The 19,720-nt window shown below is 50.2% G+C and overlaps 2 protein-coding genes and 1 long non-coding RNA gene across 8 annotated transcripts in view; all 3 read right to left on the reverse strand.

The window, feature by feature from the left end:
* LOC143660751 (uncharacterized) overlaps positions 1-4,543 on the reverse strand; it is a 94,822-nt gene extending 90,279 nt beyond the window's left edge. Inside the window, exons 1-2 of one of the 2 annotated variants that reach the window (XR_013164231.1) lie at positions 4,295-4,543; positions 2,703-2,759 (exon numbers count right to left, since the gene is read on the reverse strand). This is a non-coding gene — a long non-coding RNA (uncharacterized LOC143660751). Of the gene's footprint in view, positions 1-2,702; positions 4,118-4,294 lie in introns of those variants that run through there. The other variant, XR_013164230.1, reaches the window with a different exon arrangement.
* A 3,096-nt stretch (positions 4,544-7,639) lies between these two features.
* ZFP36L2 (ZFP36 ring finger protein like 2) lies at positions 7,640-11,068 on the reverse strand. The gene is made up of 2 exons (XM_077134095.1): positions 10,727-11,068; positions 7,640-10,205 (listed from the first exon to the last, which is right to left on the reverse strand). Exons 1-2 carry the CDS (start codon positions 10,775-10,777, stop codon positions 8,766-8,768), a joined length of 1,491 nt encoding a protein of 496 aa, XP_076990210.1. The 5' UTR covers positions 10,778-11,068; the 3' UTR covers positions 7,640-8,765.
* A 1,977-nt stretch (positions 11,069-13,045) lies between these two features.
* THADA (THADA armadillo repeat containing) overlaps positions 13,046-19,720 on the reverse strand; it is a 456,651-nt gene continuing 449,976 nt past the window's right edge. For 4 of the 5 annotated variants that reach the window (XM_077134100.1, XM_077134099.1, XM_077134098.1 and 1 more), the window contains exons 37-38: positions 16,543-16,712; positions 13,046-15,474 (exon numbers count right to left, since the gene is read on the reverse strand). In XM_077134100.1, the coding sequence (XP_076990215.1) occupies positions 15,079-15,474; positions 16,543-16,712 (566 nt within the window). In that variant the 3' untranslated portion in view covers positions 13,046-15,078. The remainder of the gene's footprint in view (positions 15,475-16,542; positions 16,713-19,720) is intronic. The other variant, XM_077134096.1, reaches the window with a different exon arrangement.

The following is a 19,720-nucleotide window of genomic DNA, read 5'->3' on the forward strand; positions in this document are numbered from 1 at the left end:
TAGCAAGATCAGAAAGGTAAGAGCCAGAGGGGTGGGAGGGTGGAGGCAGATCATTTAGGACCTTGTAGACCATTGAAAAGATTTAGGATTTTATTCTGAGGATTTTGAGAACAGTGATTTGAACTAAATTGTGTTTTAAAAGTACAGACGAGGGGATGTAAGGGTAGTTCAGTGGTAGAATCTTGCCTGCCATGCGGGAGACCCGCGTTCGTTTCCCGGTCCATGCACTTCCCCCAAAAAACAAACAAACAAAATCAACAAATGGTGCTGCAAAAACAGGATACTCACATGGAAAAATAATGAAATGTGACCCTGCCATACAGCATACAAAAAAAAAGCACAGATGAGGCAGGACACAGTCTACCCTGGAATGAAATTCCAGGCTTCTTAAAGGATCTGGACTTTATAGACAGGGTGGGAATAAGTCAGGTTGAGAAGAGTCAGAAGTAGCAAAAGCTCAAATTTTTCTGAATTCTGTTTCAGGAATTTCCTAGCAGTGCAGCCTCAGGCAAGTGACTTAACCACTCTGGGCTCAGTTTCCTCATCTGTGGAATGAGGATAGTAACAATACTTCCTTCTTGGTTGTTATAAGGACTGTCATTAACATCTGTAAAGCTTTAGTATATAATAGGAACTCCACAAATAGCAATTCAAATCTGTAAGGTATCCCAACCAAAGAGACCTGTGGCCATGAGCTGGGGGGGGGGGGGGGGGGGGGGGGGAGGGGAGGTAGCAATAATAATAATAGCCAACTGATCATTGTTGAACACCTACCATTCATACTAGGCACTGGGCAAAACACTTCATATTATCTCACCTAATCTTTACAGCAACAGATTAATTCACTTTTCAGATGAAGAAACTGAGGTCCAAAGAAGCTATAAACTGTGCTCAATATTGCACAGCAGGAAAGTGGCAGCACCAAGGACTCATTCCCCATGACTGACAACAGAGTCCCAGTTTTTTCTCCTCATGATAACCTCTTGGGCTCTTAAGTGAAAGGTCCAACTTAGTCTCCCTGCCGAGGGTGTTCTGTTTTAAGGAGTTTCTCTGGTGGCAATTTTTTTAAAAATTGAAAATGTTTAACTAAAACATAGTTAAAAGGATAAATAACAGTACAGAAATCCTTGTCCCAAAGACAAGATGCTCTTAATAGATGAATCGGTGGTGGTTTGGGAGGCGGGGGGCAGGCAAGAGATCTCTTGGGGATACGCCCACCACCCCAGCTCCATCCTGTCCCACCGTGCTCTGCTCTCCACCTCCAGACATGCTGGAATTGTTTCCTTTTTTTCTGGAACCAAGTTTTCTCCCACCACAGGGCCTTTGCACTAACTGCTCCCTCTGCCATGAAAGCTTTTCTGCTGGCACTTGGCCTCTTTAACCACAATTACCCTTCACGTTTCTTACTTCATCAGATGCTTCCCAGACACTAGGAGAGGTCAGTTTCCCTGACCAAGCTCCCTCAACAGTCTGTTCTTTCCAAACTTCATAGCCTGGATTTTAGCTTGTGAGTACAGGTTAAAAAAAAATTAAGATATGATTCACATACCATAAAATCAATTTAGACTGTACTATTCAGTGTTTTTAGTATATTCACAAGGTTGTGTAATCATCACTACTATCTAATTCCAGAACATTTCACCACTCCCCAAAGAAACACCATGTCTATCCTCATTCCCTCCTCCTTTCAGGCCCTGACAACCACTAAACTGCTTTCTTTTTCTACAGTTTCAGCTATTCTGGGCATTTCATATAAATAGACTTATACAATGTGTTTCTTGTGTCTGGCTTTTTTCAGTTAGCATGCTTTCAAGGTTCATCTGCATTGTGGTATGAATTACTACATTCCTTTTTGTGACTGAGTAATATTCCATTGTACAGATAAATCACATTTTATATATCCATTCATCACTTGATGAATATTGGGTTGTCTCTCCCTTTTGGCTATTATGAATAATGCTGCTATAACATTCATGCACAAGTTCTTGTGTGAACATGTTTTCAGTTCTTTTGGGTATATACCTGGGAGTGGAATTGCTGGGTCATACGGCAATCTGTTTCAACTTTTTGAGGAATCACTAGACTGGAACTTTTTTTGCATCTTTTAATTATTATTATTTTAATTAGAGAAGTTGTGGGTTTACAAAACAATCATGCATAAATACAAGATTTCCATACACCACCTCATCACCAACTCCTTGCATTGGTGTTTAACACTGGTATACTGGTTTTTAGAATTATTTTATTGTTTATCAGTCTCCCCTACTCAAATGGATACTCCACGAAGACAGGGCTATCTGTCAGCTCACCTCTGTTACACCAGTGCTGGCATTTACTAGACATTCGAGCAAGAACTATCTGTGGGATGAGTGAAAGGTCCCAGTCAGTGGCCCCAGCTTCCCACTTCTAGGATGTCCAGGCTGAATCCGGGGGGCAATGGAGGGGGATCTGCCAGCACACCCACCCGGGTCCTCGGCAAAATGTGCCTACTGCCCTGCAGTGTCTCTAATTCCCGTCGAGTGAACACATGGGCTTTGGGGGTGGTCAAGTTCGGCCCAACTCTGACACATGGGTACAGGTCTGGGTATACTGTAGGTACACAATAAAGCCTGGACACATTGGCCTGCTTGGACCTGAAGCCTCAACAGTAGCCAGACCAGGGAGAAAGAACCAGATAGGAGAGGCTCACCCAGACAGCATACCTTACTCCATTTCCTCTCCCTTGAAGCGTCCGCACCTCTCTCCTCAGGTTATGGGGGCTGGAGGGGAAACAAACAGGTTTACAATTATCCTTCTCAAGTGGCAGTGCTCAGAGACTGCCTAGCTAGCAGCCTTCCACCCCAGGCTCGGCGGGCAGGATTTAGTCACGCACTGGCCTGCATTTCAAAGGCCCAGGTCCCTCTCCCCATAAAACCTGCACTGGCTCTATAGAGGGGACTACAGCCTGCCCTGCCTCATGCAAAGGGGTCACTGGGAATTCTGTGTTTCATCAAATATCGCTGGGCCATGGAGTTTTATTTGAAAATAATTTTAATTAGCCGGAAACTAGGAGTTTAATAAATGGAAAACAGAGAACTTTCCAAGGCCACAGCTGGGAAACACTTGCTTTTCAAAAAAAATTCTGCCTGGCTTCCCAGGCCAGCTTAGCACCCTGACTGGAGGGTATGACTGCCAGAGGAATCCACAAGAAAAACAAAGCTTATTTTTAGAGAAATATTTTAAACTCAGTTTCAGGGAGCTCAGGAGTTTTCTTGTCTGTCTCAAGTCCTTAATATCTTCCCTTCTATTTCAGAGCTGCCTCTCACTCCAGAGGGCACCAGAACTCCTATCTGACAAGAGCTATTTTCTGCCCAGATGAAAATAAAAGGGTCCCTCCCCGCTTCACCCAGAGAATTAATTGTTTCTAAAAATGTCTGTGCAGGGTGTGCCTGCCCTTAGCTCTTGGAAGGTGTGCCCAGCCGTGTAGGTGGGTCTGGGGTCCCTGGTCACCCTCCCACCCAGCCCACTGCCCTGCGAGGTATAGGTGACTGCCAGGCTGCCACTTTCGGGTTTTTTAAGTAGTTTTTAAACTTGAAAGAGGCTGTTAAAAAAACGACTGCTGTTCCTCTGTAGGTGTCTGTAACATGTGCACACAGGCACAACCTGCACGCCACAACAGTGCACCCTCAGACCTGCGCACACAGGAACCAGAGACCCTCATACTTACCCACCCAGCAACACCTACCCACTCCCCCAACAGACACACCCAAGCCCACACCAATCACCACACACACACCCCACGCTGCACAGACACACCCACACCCACAGCAACACTCACTGAGCCTTACACCCACATGTGTACACAGCACAGACCCCCCTCCCCCCAAACACCTGCACACAGAGCTGCACCCACAAACACCCACCAGACAGACAAGGACACAGAGACACACATACAGACACACCCATCCACATCCCTCCACACACACACACAACACACCCTTAGAGACACACACTCATATACTTTCTGGGTCTAGCAAGAACGGTGGGGAGAAGTGGGGAGCACCGGCCTAGTCGGGGGCGGGCCCCGGCTCCGAGGCGCGGGAGGCCTGTCTGGCTCTGGCCCCGGCCCCCCGGCCCCTCTCCGCGGCCTCGCCAGCAGCACAGAACTGCAACCACTGTGGGGAGCAGGAATACTATTAAATGATGTGGCCGTGACGAGCGGTCACGGGGTCCCTGAGTGGAAGGTAAGCTCTGCCAGGCCTCGACCCAGCAGCGGACCGGCCTGTCAGGGCCGCACCGGCTCCCCTCAACTTACAAGGAAGGCGCAGAGACCCGACTTCCGGCTGCAGGACGCCGCGGCCGAGTCACATCCGCCCTCGCTCCTGGCCCCACACGCAGAACCGAGGGAGCGCGAGGGCCTGGGGATGGCGCCCAGTTCCAAGTGCAGCTCCCGACGCTCTCCAGCGGGCTTCCTCCGTGCGCCAGCCCGCACTGGGGTCTTTTGGAGACCCCCGGGCAGTTTGTGACCCTGAGCGTCCGAGGGCCGGGCCCGTGTGCGCTTCCGGCCTCGCGCCCGCGGGGGGGTGGGGGGGGGGCGCGGGGCCGTCATCCGGGTCCCGGAGGCGCTGTCGGCTCTCCCCCAGCCGCTCCCCGGGCGGGCGCGGGGCTTGAGCCTTCTTAGTAGGTATTGTGTGGCGCCTTTCCCCCCACCCCATACCCCTCCCGGCTAACACACACTTCCAGCTGTAGATTCAGACGGAGTGGAGGGGAGGAAATGTGCACAGGCACACATCCTTTCTATAAAATAATTCAGAAGGTGGCACACGCAGATTGGGGTACTTAGGAAATTCTTCCAACAGCCAGTGGAAGCGCCACTCTGAAGACATTGTAAAACATCGCATTCTGTGTTCATTTTCACAACCGACTACAACAGACTTTAATCTTGAGTATAACTCAAACTTGGAGCCAGAGTCAGATTTAGTTGCGCTCCCCAGCCCGTGATGGGAATTCTGACTTGTCTTTACTTACAATTTCTACTTTCCATTCCCTTAATTTAAAAAAAAAAAAAGTTTCCGAAGGGCGAACCAAGCAATAGCAGAAATCTGTTTGCTGTTAATTCCAGCCGCTGCACAAAGACAGTGACCTACGTGCCCTCCACTGACCTGTAGCAAGAGGAAATTTCTGAATGACTCCCCTCCCCCCCAGCTTTCCACGCTCCACTGGGTCTAACACACAAAACTTCAGATCCCAACGGTCGGGCTTTCAAACAAACTCATTTTTTAAAATGGATGTGGCTGACCCCAAAAGAAGTCTCTAACATTCCAGCTGATCAAAAGTACTTGTTTAGAAATAAAAGTTTTGGAATGAAGTGGAAACAGAGACTTTGAAATGCTGCTTGGCCTAAATAGCACCACATTTTAGACTTTTCCTCCCCATTGCACATTCTTTATGGTAAAGAGGCCAGGGAGCCAGCAGAGTGAACCCCGGCCCCAGCCTTCCCAGGCCTGCGCTTCCCCTCCCCCACAACTGCAGCTCTCAGCCAGGGGTCAGGCATCTGGGAGGACTTTGAAACTGTTCCCCATTCCCTTTGGCAGCGCTCACCAAGCGCCAAAACGCTCCAGTTAACACCAGTGCAATCACCATTCACGTGAAACAGCTGCCCCAGGCCTGGCGGGATCCACTAAACTCTACCCCTACCCCCACCTCCACCGCCAGGGCCTCCTGGCTCAGCTGTGAGTCACAGGAGACCCTGGCCAATGCAGGACCGGAGAGGGAGGGGCGGGTGCAAGTATTGGTTGATAAGAGTCCAGCTGTTGGTAGATAAGAAAACAAACTATTGCTAAATCTCTTACCTACTTTGGAAAAAGTGTCTTGAACTGTCTCTCTATGAGGGAGGAAGCTGGAGAAGGTAAAGCATGAATTGATTTATGAACCCAATTTTAAGGTTTGAAAGTGAGTTGTAGAAAACAAAGTCACCATAAGAATTTGTTCAACCAGTTTAGAATCAGCAAAACAATAGTTTTTTCCTTCCTTTTTCTAGGGACCTGGGTTGAATCGACTTTGGCCACTTGTAGGCCTTTTGCATAAATAACTTGTGTACCCAACTCCTAGAGGAAATTGTCTGCGTAAACAAACACCACCCAGATATAAGCTCAACCTGTTTGATCTTCCTTCCCTTCCTCACCTCTCTGGGCAAAGACAGTGAGACTTTTAAAACTCTGAGCAAGGGTGCACGGGTGGCTGAGTGGTAGAATGCTCACCTTCCTTGCAGGAGACCCCAGCTTGATTCCTGGACCCTGCACCCCACTCCCCCTCCCCCCAAAAAAGCCCAAGCAAAACTCCGGCTCTCCCACAAGGAAGACCTGTCCTAAACCCTTCACCTCCAGCTCAGCACTTACCCTCTGCAGGCCCATGGGCTGGCAGAAAGACCCCCCACCCACCCTTCAACTAGTTCTCTTTCCAGGGAAAAGAGGCCCCTCCGGCTTCTTCTGCAGCCACGTGACTCACAGGGTGGCCACACCCCTTCAGCCTCCCAGCCTGGCCCAAGCCACTCAGCCAACATTGGGATGCATCTTATTACCAAGGGGAGCAGCAAACCAGTGCCCTTGACATTCCAGATACACTTTTTCAGCTAAAAGAACTTGCTATAAAATACGAACAGGTAGAGTGGACACAGGCCCTGCCTGCTCTCCAAATTCTCCCCAAGACCTGGGAAATGCCAGACGAAATGATAAACTAGAAATTGCTGCGTAGAAAAAAAAATAGCCATCTTACACTATACCTTTTTTTCCCAAAAATTTTATTATTGGGGGGAAAGCTACAAAACATTTACAGTACAATGTTTACAGTCACAATTTGTAGTGAACTGATTCCCCAAAATATATTACAACTCAAGTTGACTTATCTTGTTACATTCAAAAACTTACTTCTGTCAAAGTAGTCCAGAGAATACATACATACATAGTGCTCCAACTGTACCTACGTACAAACAATCTACAGCTACTGCTCATTCATCCTGTCCAGGAAAGCTTGGGAAACATTCCTGCCTTTCTACATGGCAAAAAAAAATGGTACAAGTTTTGGATTTTCTGTAATGAAACAAGGCATATTCATGTACTACATAGCATTTCAGCACTAAGAGGTGGTGGCCTCTTCACTTTATATCTGTGTTCAAAAAGAAAGTGGTAAAATCTTTTTCTTTTGTGCAGTTGAACCCATCCTACATTCAAATTCTCTCAAGCACTAAGAAACAAAATACTTATTTGGTTGAGGAAGATTAAGGCAAGTTCTGGCCCTTCCAAAGGCACTGTGAGACTAACCCCCCACCCCCCATTATTGCTACATGTTTTTATACTCAAGAGTATGTCACAGTAGAACTGGTGGACTATGCACACACAAAAACACTTTTTGCTGATTTTATAAAGTTGGAATTAGAAAAGTATGCCACTTAAGTCTGATTGCAAAGTACGTGGTCATCCTTTTTTTTCTTTAAAGTTGGATGGGCTACAACCATTATACATTCTAAGAAAACTCATATAAGATATTCCTCAAACTACTTCCACAGCATCGAGATAGATTTCTGTGAAGAAATCACGCAATCTTTCAAAAATTTACGTAAACAAGGAAAGAAATTAACAAAATAAATATTACATACAATCTCTTAAATTAAGATTTTTTTACTCATTTACAATAAAATAACCAAGTGAAGTTACAAAAGGCATATATTACTGTGAAAAGAACATACACTCCACATTTTGCCGATTAATAATGGCAATCATAATTTAACATAATAAAAGAATATATATCTATTGCTTTTCATCATACCTGATAAATACAGTATGAACAAAATTTTCAATGTATACTTTTCACAAGATAATAAATAAGTTAAATAGTTTTTTTCATATCGAGTTGTGGTGCAGTGGTGCGAATCAACTCAAGACAGCTAAAAATTCAGCAGTTATTCCCCAACAATTACAAACTAAGCTCTGCCTGAGGCTTCCAGAGAGCAGACAAAATGGTTCTAAACTAAACATCCACTAAGTGGTGGCAATGAAACCAGTAACCAGGTTGAAACTTTTGGAATGCAAAGGTTTTCTTCTTCTTTCCAGAAATATGTAACTTGGTAAAAGGGGGGAGTGGGGGTCAACCTATAGGGGTGAGGGCTACATCAAGGCATATTCTTGGCAGATCCTGAAAAGCTTAAGTTTAGTATGGTGGTGGCTGGCTGGTTTACGGTGGTCTGAAAAACAAAACGACAATTAGGAACTTCTCTCAAGATAGAGTTCCCACATCTGGACTGTGACTAATGCTTTTTCAAGTTAAGAGATGGAATGGTAGTTGGTAGCTGCTGGTGCTGGGTTGATTTTTCCTAAAGTCCCAAACTCATCGGAGACCTAAAAAAAAAGTCAAGTGTTTGGTTGTTTGTTCTATTCGCATCACAACTGCCCTGTTGTGAATATTTTGTTCATCAATACAAAAAGTTCGTTGGCTTTTTATTTTTTTGCTCAACAATAATGAAGCTTCGTAATAATAATAATAAAAATAATAATAATAAAAAAAAACAAAAACGAGAGGAAACCGAAAGGGGAGGGGTGGGGGCCCCCCTCCCAGCACAGAGGGCGAGCCCAGAGCTCGGCCGGGCCAGCCAGCAGTCCGCCGGCGGTGGCCTGGGTCTCACCCCACCCCGGCACCCCAGCAAGGGGCAAGGCGGCCGGGGCGCGCCCTCCAACACCCCCAAGGAGGCCTTTCCCTTCCTTCCTCCTCCTCCTCACTGACATCTTCTTGCCTCAGTCGTCGGAGATGGAGAGGCGGCTGAAGATGGGCAGGCGACGGCCCGGGTCGAGACTGGGGGATTCGGAGCCGCTGAGGCTGCCCGAGCTGAGGGAGCCGCTCAGGTAACTGTCGCGGTCCGACAGCGAGTCCGGGGGGCTGGGGGGCGCGTCGAAGACGGGCGACTCCGACAGGCGGCGCGGCAGCTGGAAGCTGAAGGGCGGCGAGGGCGGCGCGGCGGCGCTGGCAGGGAGGGGCGCGCTGGGCGGCGCCGGGGGCTGCGCGGGGGGCGCCAGACCCTGCTGCTGCTGCTGCTGCTGCTGGCGATAGTAGGCGGCGGCAGCAACGGCGGCGAAGTTGTGGGTCTGGATGGCGAGCGGGGTGATGAGGCTGCTCAGCTCCGGGCCAAAGGCGAAGGCGTTGTTGGCGCACGAAGCAGCCGAGCAGGTGGTGCAAGGGGCGCCGGGGACGAGCAGGTCCTCCGCGCCCCCCGCGCCGTACAGCAGCGCAGCCGCTGCCGCCGCCGCTGAGGCGCAGCACGTCGGGGCGCCCGAGGGCGTGGAGGCCGCCGAGGCGGACGAGCAGGACGAAGCCGACGAAGAGCAGGATGAGGCCGAGGAGCAGGAGGGCGGCGGCGGCGTGCGTGAAGTGGGGCTGTCGAGCAGCAGCGGCGACTCGAGGCCCCCCGGGGGCTGGTGGTGGCCCGACGGGAAGCCCGAGAAGCTGAGGCTATGGTGGAGCTTGGGCCGCGGCTCCCGCGGGGGCGGCGGGAGGCCCAGGTGCAACGCGTCGCGAGGGCTGAAGGCGCGCAAGTCCCCGGAGGCGCCCCCGGACGGCGCCGACCGCCGCTCATCCGCGTTGTGGATGAAGTGGCAGCGCGGCCCGTAGGGGCAGAAGCCGATGGTGTGGAAGGTGCGGCACAGCTCCGTCTTGTATTTGGGGTGCCGCGTCAGGCTGCGCAGCTCATGGTAGCCGTGCGCGAACTGACACTTCTCGCCATACTTGCACGTGCCGCTCTCCTCGAAGGGCCGGCAGAGCTCAGTCTTGTAGCGGGTCGAGTTGATCTGGGAGCCGCCGCTCCCTTTCTGCTGCTGCTGCAGATGCAGGAGGTGCTGGCTGCGCTCGCCGTTCTCACTGAACGAGCGGTCCCGGAATTTGTTCTCCTTGTTGAGCAGGGCCGTGCCGCCGCCCCCCGACGGCTCCTTGAGGGCACCGTAGGAGGCCGGGCCGGCGGCCGCTGCACTACCGCAGCTGCTGCTGTTCGCGGCCCCTGGGAACTTGGGCGAGCAGCTGCCGGGGCTGGGCGCGGGGTGGGCGAGCGCGTGCAGATTGCTGGCCGAGTGCCGTCGGAGGAAGCCCGGCGTGAAGCCCGAACTGGGGGCGGCGGCCACGGGTGTGCCCACCGCCTTCTTGTCCAGCATGTTGTTCAGATTGAGGTTGGCCAGGGATTTCTCCGTCTGCCAAAGGGAGGGGAACGGGGACGGGATGAAAAAGGGAAGGGGAGGGAAGAGTTGGGGCGTGCTGCAGAGGAACTTCCAGCTTTCTGAGTTTTTTTTTTTCCGGCGGATTTCGACTCGGCCCCTACTCTCCACCCTTACGACACGCGCAAAAGCAGCAGATTCGCGTTGGGCGGAGCCGGACGGCCGAGGACGCGCACCCCCGGCCACGCTCGGTTTCGACATGTGATCTGTGGCCGCCAGGCTGGGCGGTGCAGAACCCGTCCGGGAAGCCCCGGGCAGCGTGGCCTCAGCAAGCTCCGGAGAAACTAAACAACCACAGCGGCTCCCTCTTTCCCTTCCTCCCTGCTCCCTCTCCCCGCCCACAAGGCGCTAGCACACACTACTGCAAACTCCAGGATGTTTCCTGACTCGAAAAGTCAAGGTGGGGAGGGGTCCCCAAAGGCCTGGGGAAGAAAGCCAACTCTGAAAACTCGAAGGGCGTCCTGTCTGTCCTCTTCCCTCCCTGCTATCCCGCGTACCTTGCACAAGAAGTCGATATCGTAGAAAGCGGACAGAAGTGTGGTCGACATGTTTCTGGATCCTGTAATGGTCGAAACTGCAGGCCGGGAGGTCTGGAGAAGCCCTCGGGGCAGCGCGGTCGCGCTGGAGCCACGACGAATAACGGGCGAGGGGCGGGGGTGGGACCGAAAGTTTGCTGGGGGGCTAGAAAAGAGGGGGAGGGAAGCAGCGTGGACTGGTTTGAGAGCGCCCTGGAGTGCGGAGTGGGGGGAAGTTGAGAGAAGCAAAGAGCGCTCCTCCGCGCCCCCGGGGTGCCCGGCCCGCCCCCCCCCCCCGCGCGGAGCCGATGGCAGCTCGCACACTGCTGGAACTCGGTGGCCGGCGAGTGCGCGCCCTATATAGAGCCTCAGAGCCCCGCAGTGGCGGGGCGGGCGCGCGGGAGGAGGAGGTAGAACGCTGACCCAGCCGGGGTCTCCAGGCAACGCCGCCCGCCGGCTCCCGGACGTCAGGCGCCTTTCCGGCCTCCCATTGGCTGCCGCCAATTTTTTTCTTCTGGGGGTGGGGGCGGAGAGGGCTTGGGGCGGGGCAGACTGCTGGGGCGCGCCGGGCGGCGTGGAAACTCGCCCCAGATGGGTGCTGCTGGGTGGCGGCGGGAAGGTGCTGTTCCCCGCAAGTATTGCTGCCGTGTCGGAAAGCCCCAGCACGTTTAACGTGACCCGGGTTCTTCAGCCTAGAACGTGTCTTTCCCCGTCGCGTCCTACTAGGCGAACTTGTGGAGCTTTTATCTCCCACCCTCAGTTTTGTACAGGGCGCGGGAATTGCAAAATACATGAATATTGCAACCGTTCGCGTGGCCCGGCTGGTTTGCAAAGAGTGCTCTGGCCTGAGGGGCGGGGGCCCTGGGTCTGAGTCCCGCGGGTGGCGGCTCCGGCCCAACTGCACGTGGAGACACGGCAGGGTTTGAGGCGGGGGCGGCCACGCGGGCGGCTGCCGCGGCGGTCTCGCAGGCCAGAGACGGGGCCTGTTTCTCCGCCCCCTCCCCGCCCAGGCTGTAGTAAACAGGGCCTGAGCGCCGGGGCCGCCCTGGCAGGGCTGAGTGTCTGAGGACAAGGCGCTGGCTTTGCTAATCACATCACAAGACCTTGAGCCAGGGCCAAAGGCGCGGAGTGGCGCGGTGCGTCCAGGGCGGGGGAGACGGCTCAGAGGACCGGGGAAAAGGCCGGGAGAACCGTGCAGGCAAGAAAACGATTTTCCGACCCCCCCGTCCGTCTGCTGTTCGGCCCGGCCGTTTTCAAGCCCTCTTAGGGTTGGGGTGCAGCTGCGGACCGAACCTATCCGCCCTGGCGCAGCCTGGGTCTGGCGCGCCTTCAAAGGCCCTTCTCTCCCCGACCGTTGGCGGCGTCATGCCCTCGCGTTAGCTCGTTGCGGCCCGCAAGCTTCGCTGGGCACCGAGGACACGAGGGTGGACGCGCCTTCCCTCTGCTTCCCTGGGAAATGCGCTTTGCCAGCTCGGCGCGGCCAGGCGCCCCGCCCCCGCCCGGGCATGGGACAGACATCCCCCTCTAGCGCCCAGTGCGGCGAAAGCCGCCGACTTCTCCAACCGTAGGGCCTGCTTAGGGACGGCTCACTCCACGTCTGTTCGGGCTGTCAAAAAGCTGGGGCGGGACCTACGATTCCGCACACCTGGCAGCGCTGGCCTCATTTGGGTCTACTATCGGCCAGGGAAGGGGGCCACGCGAGCCACGTCCCCTTCCCAAAATGACCTTCCTTCTTGCTGTTTTCCTGAACGCGCACCCCCCGCCTCCCAGGTGACTTGGTCCGGAAGGAACCAGGCCTTCACGTAGGGAACCGACTCCTGAGAGGCCAGGTAGGTGTGCAGCTCCCACTGCTGCCTTCTCCACCCGTGGGCCGGCGCGCTGGAGTCCCGACCCAGCCAGGGCTTCAGGATTCGGAAGGTGGGGCTCGAGTTCTGGCCCTGCCCCTTACAAGCCATGTCACCATAACTTATTTGGTACTTAGGTTTCTTTACTTGTAAAACTAACATAATCCTTACTTGACTCATCGCTCACTCTTGTAAAGGTGCAAATGAGGTATCTGAGGTGTTTGAACAATAAACAGGTATAAGCCATCGTACTTATTAAAACAAATTCACAAAGCCTAAACATGGAGAAAGCCAGGCCTCTGGCTAGGGTCAGTTGGGTGGGGGTCCTCAGGATCCTAAGTGCAGAGCCAACCATAGAGCCTAGACTGCTCTAGTCTTTTTAGTAAACTAAACTTTTAGCAAACTAAACTAAACAGTGGCTGGCATGCGCAGGAAAGACCTGGGTGCTCAAGAGCCCTGATTGTTTGGCTTTGCTCTCTGTTGAAGTGGCTCCAACTGCAGAGAGCTTCAGGATGACCCCTGGAGCTGGGTGTCTTCTAAGCTTCCCCTGGGAATGCCTCAGGAAGGCCTGAAACAGTCACTTCTCAACCATTGTTATTAGGTCAGTAAAAAGATTCCAGATATGGAAACAGTGGAAACAACTGTCCACCTCCCAGCTCCCAGGTTGACCATGGTCATTCAAGATCAAAATCAGAGGTAATTCCTCTTCACCCACCATGAGAATACCCACTTTGCAGGCTTGTTAGAAAGGCTTCTGGAGATAACATGTAAACATGTTATGGTACATGCTTCAGTACAGAGTACCTGCCAGTGTAAAGTATTTTTATTATTATGTAACTGCTTTTATTTCATTTTAAATGGAGGGGAAAAAAAAAAAAAGGAACGCTGGCCTTTTCCAACGTGCTGGGCTTTGTTGGAACCAGTTTAATAATTATTCTCCCATGGTTATCAGCAACAATTCCTGGCTTCTCACCAGCTAGGTCTTCTCAGAACAAAAAGTGTCAGGTTGGCAAGTTTCCATCAAGTGTGGACTCCACAGATGCCTAACCAGGTAATTAACTCAGGATCACAAAAACCACAGTTGGGGCTAACTGGTGCAAAACCACTCAGGGAATTTCCTGATCTCTTTAAAACAAACCTTTAGATACTGAGTTAACTTCTTTCTCTGCCTCTTTCCACTGAGCCTTTTCTCTATATTTTTACTTTTCTCTATACTTACATAGGTGTGTTTTCAGAGTTAGATTTTTTTTTTCTCAGAGAAATAAATTGCATTTTGAAATATCAGCTCTTCTGCAGTAGGAAATGATCATACTAAACTCTGTCTCCTCTAACCTGCCCCTTCGGACCCTCAAACACCAATAATTCTAAGCAATTGCTCATCTAGGAAGTATTTAAAAATGTTTACCAACCCTAAAAACTGGAACAAGTTTATACACTATGACTGAAATGGCTTTTTCAGATAAGTGGGATGAAAAATGAATGTGAGTGAGGATAAGGACCATCCAAGCTGTGACTTTCAAGGTAAAATGTTTGTGGGTAACACTTAACTCTAAAATTATGAATTTGAAAAAGGCAAGCTGATGAAAAAACGGAGCACAGCAGCAATATGTATGCAAGTGCGACACCTGCTGGGTGTTTGAGGAACAGCTGGATTAGACTTGGAAAAGCAGAAAGAAAACCCTTACGGTTTTATTTTTTGAAAAAATATAAATGTGATTACTGGCATCTTAAATGAGAATCTTCTTGTAACTGCCACCTAGAAAATGACAATAAACAGTGTACGTATCAAACAAAAAATTTATTCTGGCTCTCCTTTCTTTCCATAGGCTGCTTCTGATGGCCAGAGTCGGAGCTTTCACTGGGTAGCAAATCAGGTTTCCTAGCATTAGCACAAACGCTTTTTCGGGGGGTTAGGGAGAGCGCTTTTAATAATTAGGACGGAATGTGTAGGTCACTGCAGGCAATAAAAAAAATTATCTGTATGAAGTTGACCCTCAATTCTCTCAAGATTCAAATTTGGAAAATATTTCTGCCTTGCTAAAATGGAATAAAATTTAGAAATCTGGGTAATCCAGCCCCTATATCCAGCCAACAGGGGGAAAAATATATACATATATATGTGTGTGTGTGTGTGTATAAAACGTGTTAAAACCCTACTCTATGTAGTCAATTTACAGAAAATGCAGGCAGGCTGTGGGCTGGACATTAGAGGTCCTGGGGGATGAAGGAGGCCAATTGAGGTCTGCAGGTGGTCTGCACCTGGGAACAGAGTAAACCTTCAACATGGTAGCCTCACTTCCTACAGTAGCTACAATAAACCAGGCTGACTTGAATGAGTCAACTGAAGAAAAATTCCTCCGTGGGGAAGGACATAAGACTCGACTCACAGAAGTCTGGGAGGCATGAAGGGGACAGGTTTTTGAATTTGTGTTCAACACGTTTCCTGCAGATTTAATGGAGGAATAATCTCCGCTCCCCAAATCTACTTTCTCAACAAGCTGTTTCTCTTGTTGGAAGACTTAATTGACTTCCTTCTACAGGGGAGTCAGAAGCACTGAGCACTAGGTTGTCTTCCCCTTTCTTTCCTTCCAGAAAGGCCAGCAGCCTCAGGCAAGCTGAAGTCCTCTCCTCCTGAATGCGCATTCTTGTGAGCTCCGTGGTCTTCAAAAACTCAGCACTTGGTGGCAGTTCTCTAAAGAGCTGGGAGAGGAGGCAGTACTGCTCTGATGCTGTCCTTTGAAGGTGATGGAGACTTCCAGGGCTGAGGGGACGCCAGCCAGACTTGGAGAGGAGATGGAAGAGGTGCTTGCAGAGGTACTTCACGAAGACCAGGGTCTCAGACCAAAAGTTGACTTCTGCTTTTTCAAATAGGTGGTCTTCTTCCACCTAAACGAATGAAAAAGCCGAGAGGCAGCCTCAGAGGAATGCTGACAAGTCCCAGCCCAGGCCAGACATGCAGAAGGGGTGTGTCCCCTCCCCCACCTGACAGAGGACCCACTCTCTCCTGTCAACACCCACATATACAAAGCACTTGCAGTCTTGAAGGTCACCTTCTATTTTCACTCATTGTACATTTCTACCAGAGGGGAATTTTTTTTCCAGACTTAACACGACTTTTGATAAAGATGTGTTTGTGGTTCAAAGCCAAGATATTTTGGGGGTCTGATGCTGAAAACTGAGGCAACCGTTGGACCTCAATGTGGGAGTGGGCCCTAGACCTAAAGGTACATCTGGAATCAGAGAGGAGAGAGGAAGGGAAATCTCAGCAGCAAAACAGAGTAAGGAATTACCAGCCACAGGACACTAGTCTCTGAGTATGAAACCAAAGTTCTATGATGCTGTGGGTTGGCAAGGTCATTTTATCACAGACACTTTATCATGTCTTCAAATTCTTATAAACAGGCTGCTTTTTGAACTCTTGGTCTGCGGGGGATGCCAAAAAGGCCTGCTGAGTCAGACCCTGGTGGATATGGATTTCGGTTCTCAGAATGCTTTTGTTGCTTGTCTTAGTCTTCAGTTTTCCTATCTGCTGAGTTCTCTCCCTATCTGGAGGGGGCCTCCAGTTTTCTTCAAGCAGCAAGGACCCCAGGAAGACCCTGATGCCTCTGGATATCTTCACCCTCAGACCTAACCTTGGGGAGTCTCAGGCAATTCCAATGCTGACTAACAAGTATTCTCTGCACAGTTTCGAAGTGGCCTCTTTCAAAGTCCTCTTCCTGGGCTGATCTGAAGGCTTATCATGAGAACCCCAAGGCCAGCCAGCAGAGTGAGCACAGCAACACCCAGCAGGCTGCCATGATCATTTGGAGACTTGCCCAACTGTTTTTTACCCTGTACTTAAAAATCCAGAAGCGTGCTTTCAACAGGCACATTAAGCTCTATGAAACCTAAGTGCTACATTCAGTGCTAGGACACTCCGGCCCAGCCTCCCTTGGCCCTGAGACACGGGGTTACCTGATGTGTGCTCTCCACACAGGACATGAGGTCGTCACCGTCTCCCAACAACCATCCCATGAGGACAGGTAGTGCAGGGGCCAGCTGGTCCCACTGCTGGAGCAGGTCACACAGCACGGCCAGGGCCAGAGCTAGAGCAATTGAGGCGTCTACCTGGCAGAAGGCAAACTCTGCAGAGGAGAGAAGCAAGCAGTGAATGTGCTGCTCAGGGCAAGCCCTGGGGGTCTCCAGAGGACTCTGGAAACATGAGGGACCCTAGGTAAAATCACTGCGAGGTAGGGAAACTGGCCGGTTGGGTTCACTGAAGGCTATTGATCCACTTCTGAGTCCTGCTGTCTACCCAGCCAGAATGAGTCACAGGCCTGAATCCAACTGCTTCCTGCCCCGGGCTTCCTATCCCAGTGAGTAGAGAAGCAGCCTCATCTGCAGGACTGGACATTTAGCTCCCCCTTTCCCCTACAGTGAAACTGGAAGTATATCAGGAAAGCTTCCCTACCAAATATTCCGGCTATAGGCCACCAGCCCCAGGTTTGTTTTCTCCTCTATGCTTTTCGTAACCAAATCCACTTGGGCACATAACATTACATTTCTAACATCTTAGAGCTGTGGGTCAGCAAACTTTTTCTTAAAGGGCCAAAGAGTTATTATCTTAGGCACTGTGGCCTTATGGTTTCTGCCATAACTATTCAACTCTGCTGTGGGAGCATGAAAACCATAGGGAATATGTAAACAAATGGGTGCGGCTGTGTTCCAATACAATTTTATTTATTGACACTGAATTTCATATAATTTTCATGTCATGAAGTATTATTCTTTTGATTTTTTTTCAACCATTTAAAAATGTAAAAACCATTCGTAGGCCATCGGCTGTCCCTGGATCTGGCCCACGGACCATAGTTTGCTGACCTCTGTCTTAGAATGAATTTGTTTTTCTGATTCTTTTCTCCCTGGCTGCCTGGGGGAGGGGTGCTAAAAAGGTAGAATAGGGTACAGAAAGAGGAAGTGGGGTGCCTTGTGGAAACCATAGCTTACTTCACTATTTTGCCTCCAGCAGTCCTAAATATGGATTTGTAGGGAGGCTCAGGGTATTGACTCATTTCCGCTACCAACCCTGCCCCTTCCTACCCCCACCTGGAGGAGGTGAGAAATATTGGCACTGGGATCCCTCCACTCAGACAGTGAACCTCTGTAGATGTATCTGTGCGCCGGTAACTGTCTTTCAATGATCCATTTCTGCTAAGTCCTCATTTCTCCCAAACCCACAGTCTCCAAACTCTAGCATACAGACCTGTCCTTGATCATGTGGTCCCCTCCAAAGAGACTTGCTTGGCACACAAGGAGAAGACTTCCAGCCGGAACGGAAGGCTTACTTCCCCGGGGTCCTGAACCAGGCCTACCCAATGGCTCCACGCGAGGGCCTACTGTGTGCCAGGCCCTAACTAATGGCTTTATCGCTAATCCTGCCAATGGCCTATGGGTTGGTTATGAAGCTTGTTATGAGAGATGAGGAAATTGAGGCATAGAAAGTTTAACCTAGTTGTGCACAGTCACAGAGCTCTAAGTTGCTATAAAAAAGTCAGAATCGGCAACAAGTTTCAAGGTGCATATGGGGCACAGATTTGAAGACTTAACATCAACATTCCAGAGAGACAGGTTTTTATGCAAGATGAGCAGAGCTGGTGACCCTGCAGCAGGGCCAGGATGACCTAGAGGCCACAGAGTAGAACCTGGATTCAAGTAAACAGTCAGAAGGACTGATCAGAGTCTCAGTTGTATCCTTAGGAGACCTGTCCCTTAGCACCCCATTCCCTTGCTGCCAGCTCTGTAGCTGGAGAACAGGATGTAAACTGGAAACTAAAAAGGAGGAGGAAGAGGTGGTGGCAGTGGTGAAGGCTCATTTCGGCTGTAGGTCTCAACTATGTTTTGGTGTAACCAATATAATACAATATAGTATCTGTTTTTATTTCTCCCTGATTCCTCTGTGTAGTTCTCAACTGGTTTAGAATGTGTAGGGGCAGGGGGTACAATTAATTGGCCTCTTATAAACCTAAGGAATTGAAAATACATGCGAAGATGAACCTAGGATTAAACACACAGCAGATGCTCAAAATATACAAATTTATGGCTTGGGAGGATCATGAAATCTTTTCCTTTACTCTACTTGATTTAATTTGAACACTTGCATGGAAACTGGCACAAAGAAAGCATTCAATAAATGCTAGTATTACAATTGACAATAATGAACATTCACTTCTATTCAATCATTAATTGCTCCCACAACCTGATGAGGGTGGTATCCCCATTTAACAAATGAGGAAGCTGTATTTCAGAGAGGTTGGGTAATAGTTCCATGTTTGCACAGTTAGCAATGTTGGCATTAGGCCAGGTCTGTCTTCATGCGCTGACTCCTGCCTGCCTCCTACCTGCAGCATGGCCACAGAGAAATGCTCCCAGCATTCCATGGGTCCATACAGAACACATGGAGGTGACCAGAGATGCCACTAGGAAGGCAAGGCTGTAGTACCCATCACACCTGACAGGACAGATGTCCCATACCCTGTACCATTTTGCCAAGAATTATGCTTAGGAAAGGGAAGGAGAATGGCAGGAGTGACAGAGGCACAAAAGGAGGGCTAGTGTGATTTGGCTGGAAGTGGACCTAGATAAAATTACAGTCACCCAAACACTGATTATCCTAAAGGGGAGGGAAGTGGAAGGAAGGCTGGGAGGTTGGGGAGGAGCAGAGGGAGAAGGATGTGTTGGATTCAGAGCTCCTAGTTGAAGGGCAAGATGTACCCCACTGAGTTCCCTCTTTTACTACCTTGCCCTGGACTATGGCTGCTCACCAGAACAGCCTGAAGCTTGACTGGCCAAATGTTTTGTGAAGTAGAGGCTGCAGAGTGGGGAGAGGAATTTTTCATCTAAACATGCAGACTGATTAGGCTCTTATGGGCTTGCTAGTACATCAATGAAACACTAAGGCAAGAAAGCAAGTGATCAAGCAAACAGCATGTTTTCAGGATCTACTGTGTGCCCAGGATAGCCAGAACAAAGGAAAAGAACAACGTTGGAAGACTTTTAACTTACTGATTTCAAAGCTTACTATAAGGAAGTAATCAAGACAGTGTGGTAATGGTGTTAGAACAGACATATAGGTCAATGGGATAGAATTGAGTGA

Source organism: Tamandua tetradactyla, chromosome 17, assembly GCF_023851605.1.
Source record: "Tamandua tetradactyla isolate mTamTet1 chromosome 17, mTamTet1.pri, whole genome shotgun sequence".
NCBI classification, from domain to species: domain Eukaryota; kingdom Metazoa; phylum Chordata; class Mammalia; order Pilosa; family Myrmecophagidae; genus Tamandua; species Tamandua tetradactyla.

What these genes read in the sequence shown, in the direction of transcription:
- ZFP36L2 (XM_077134095.1), bottom strand. Translation starts at nt 10,777, where the DNA reads ATGTCGACCACACTTCTGTCCGCTTTCTACGATATCGACTTCTTGTGC. An exon ending in ATATCGACTTCTTGTGCAAG is followed by an intron (nt 10,206 to 10,726) that starts GTACGCGGGATA and finishes TCCCTTTGGCAG; the next exon opens with ACGGAGAAATCCCTGGCCAA.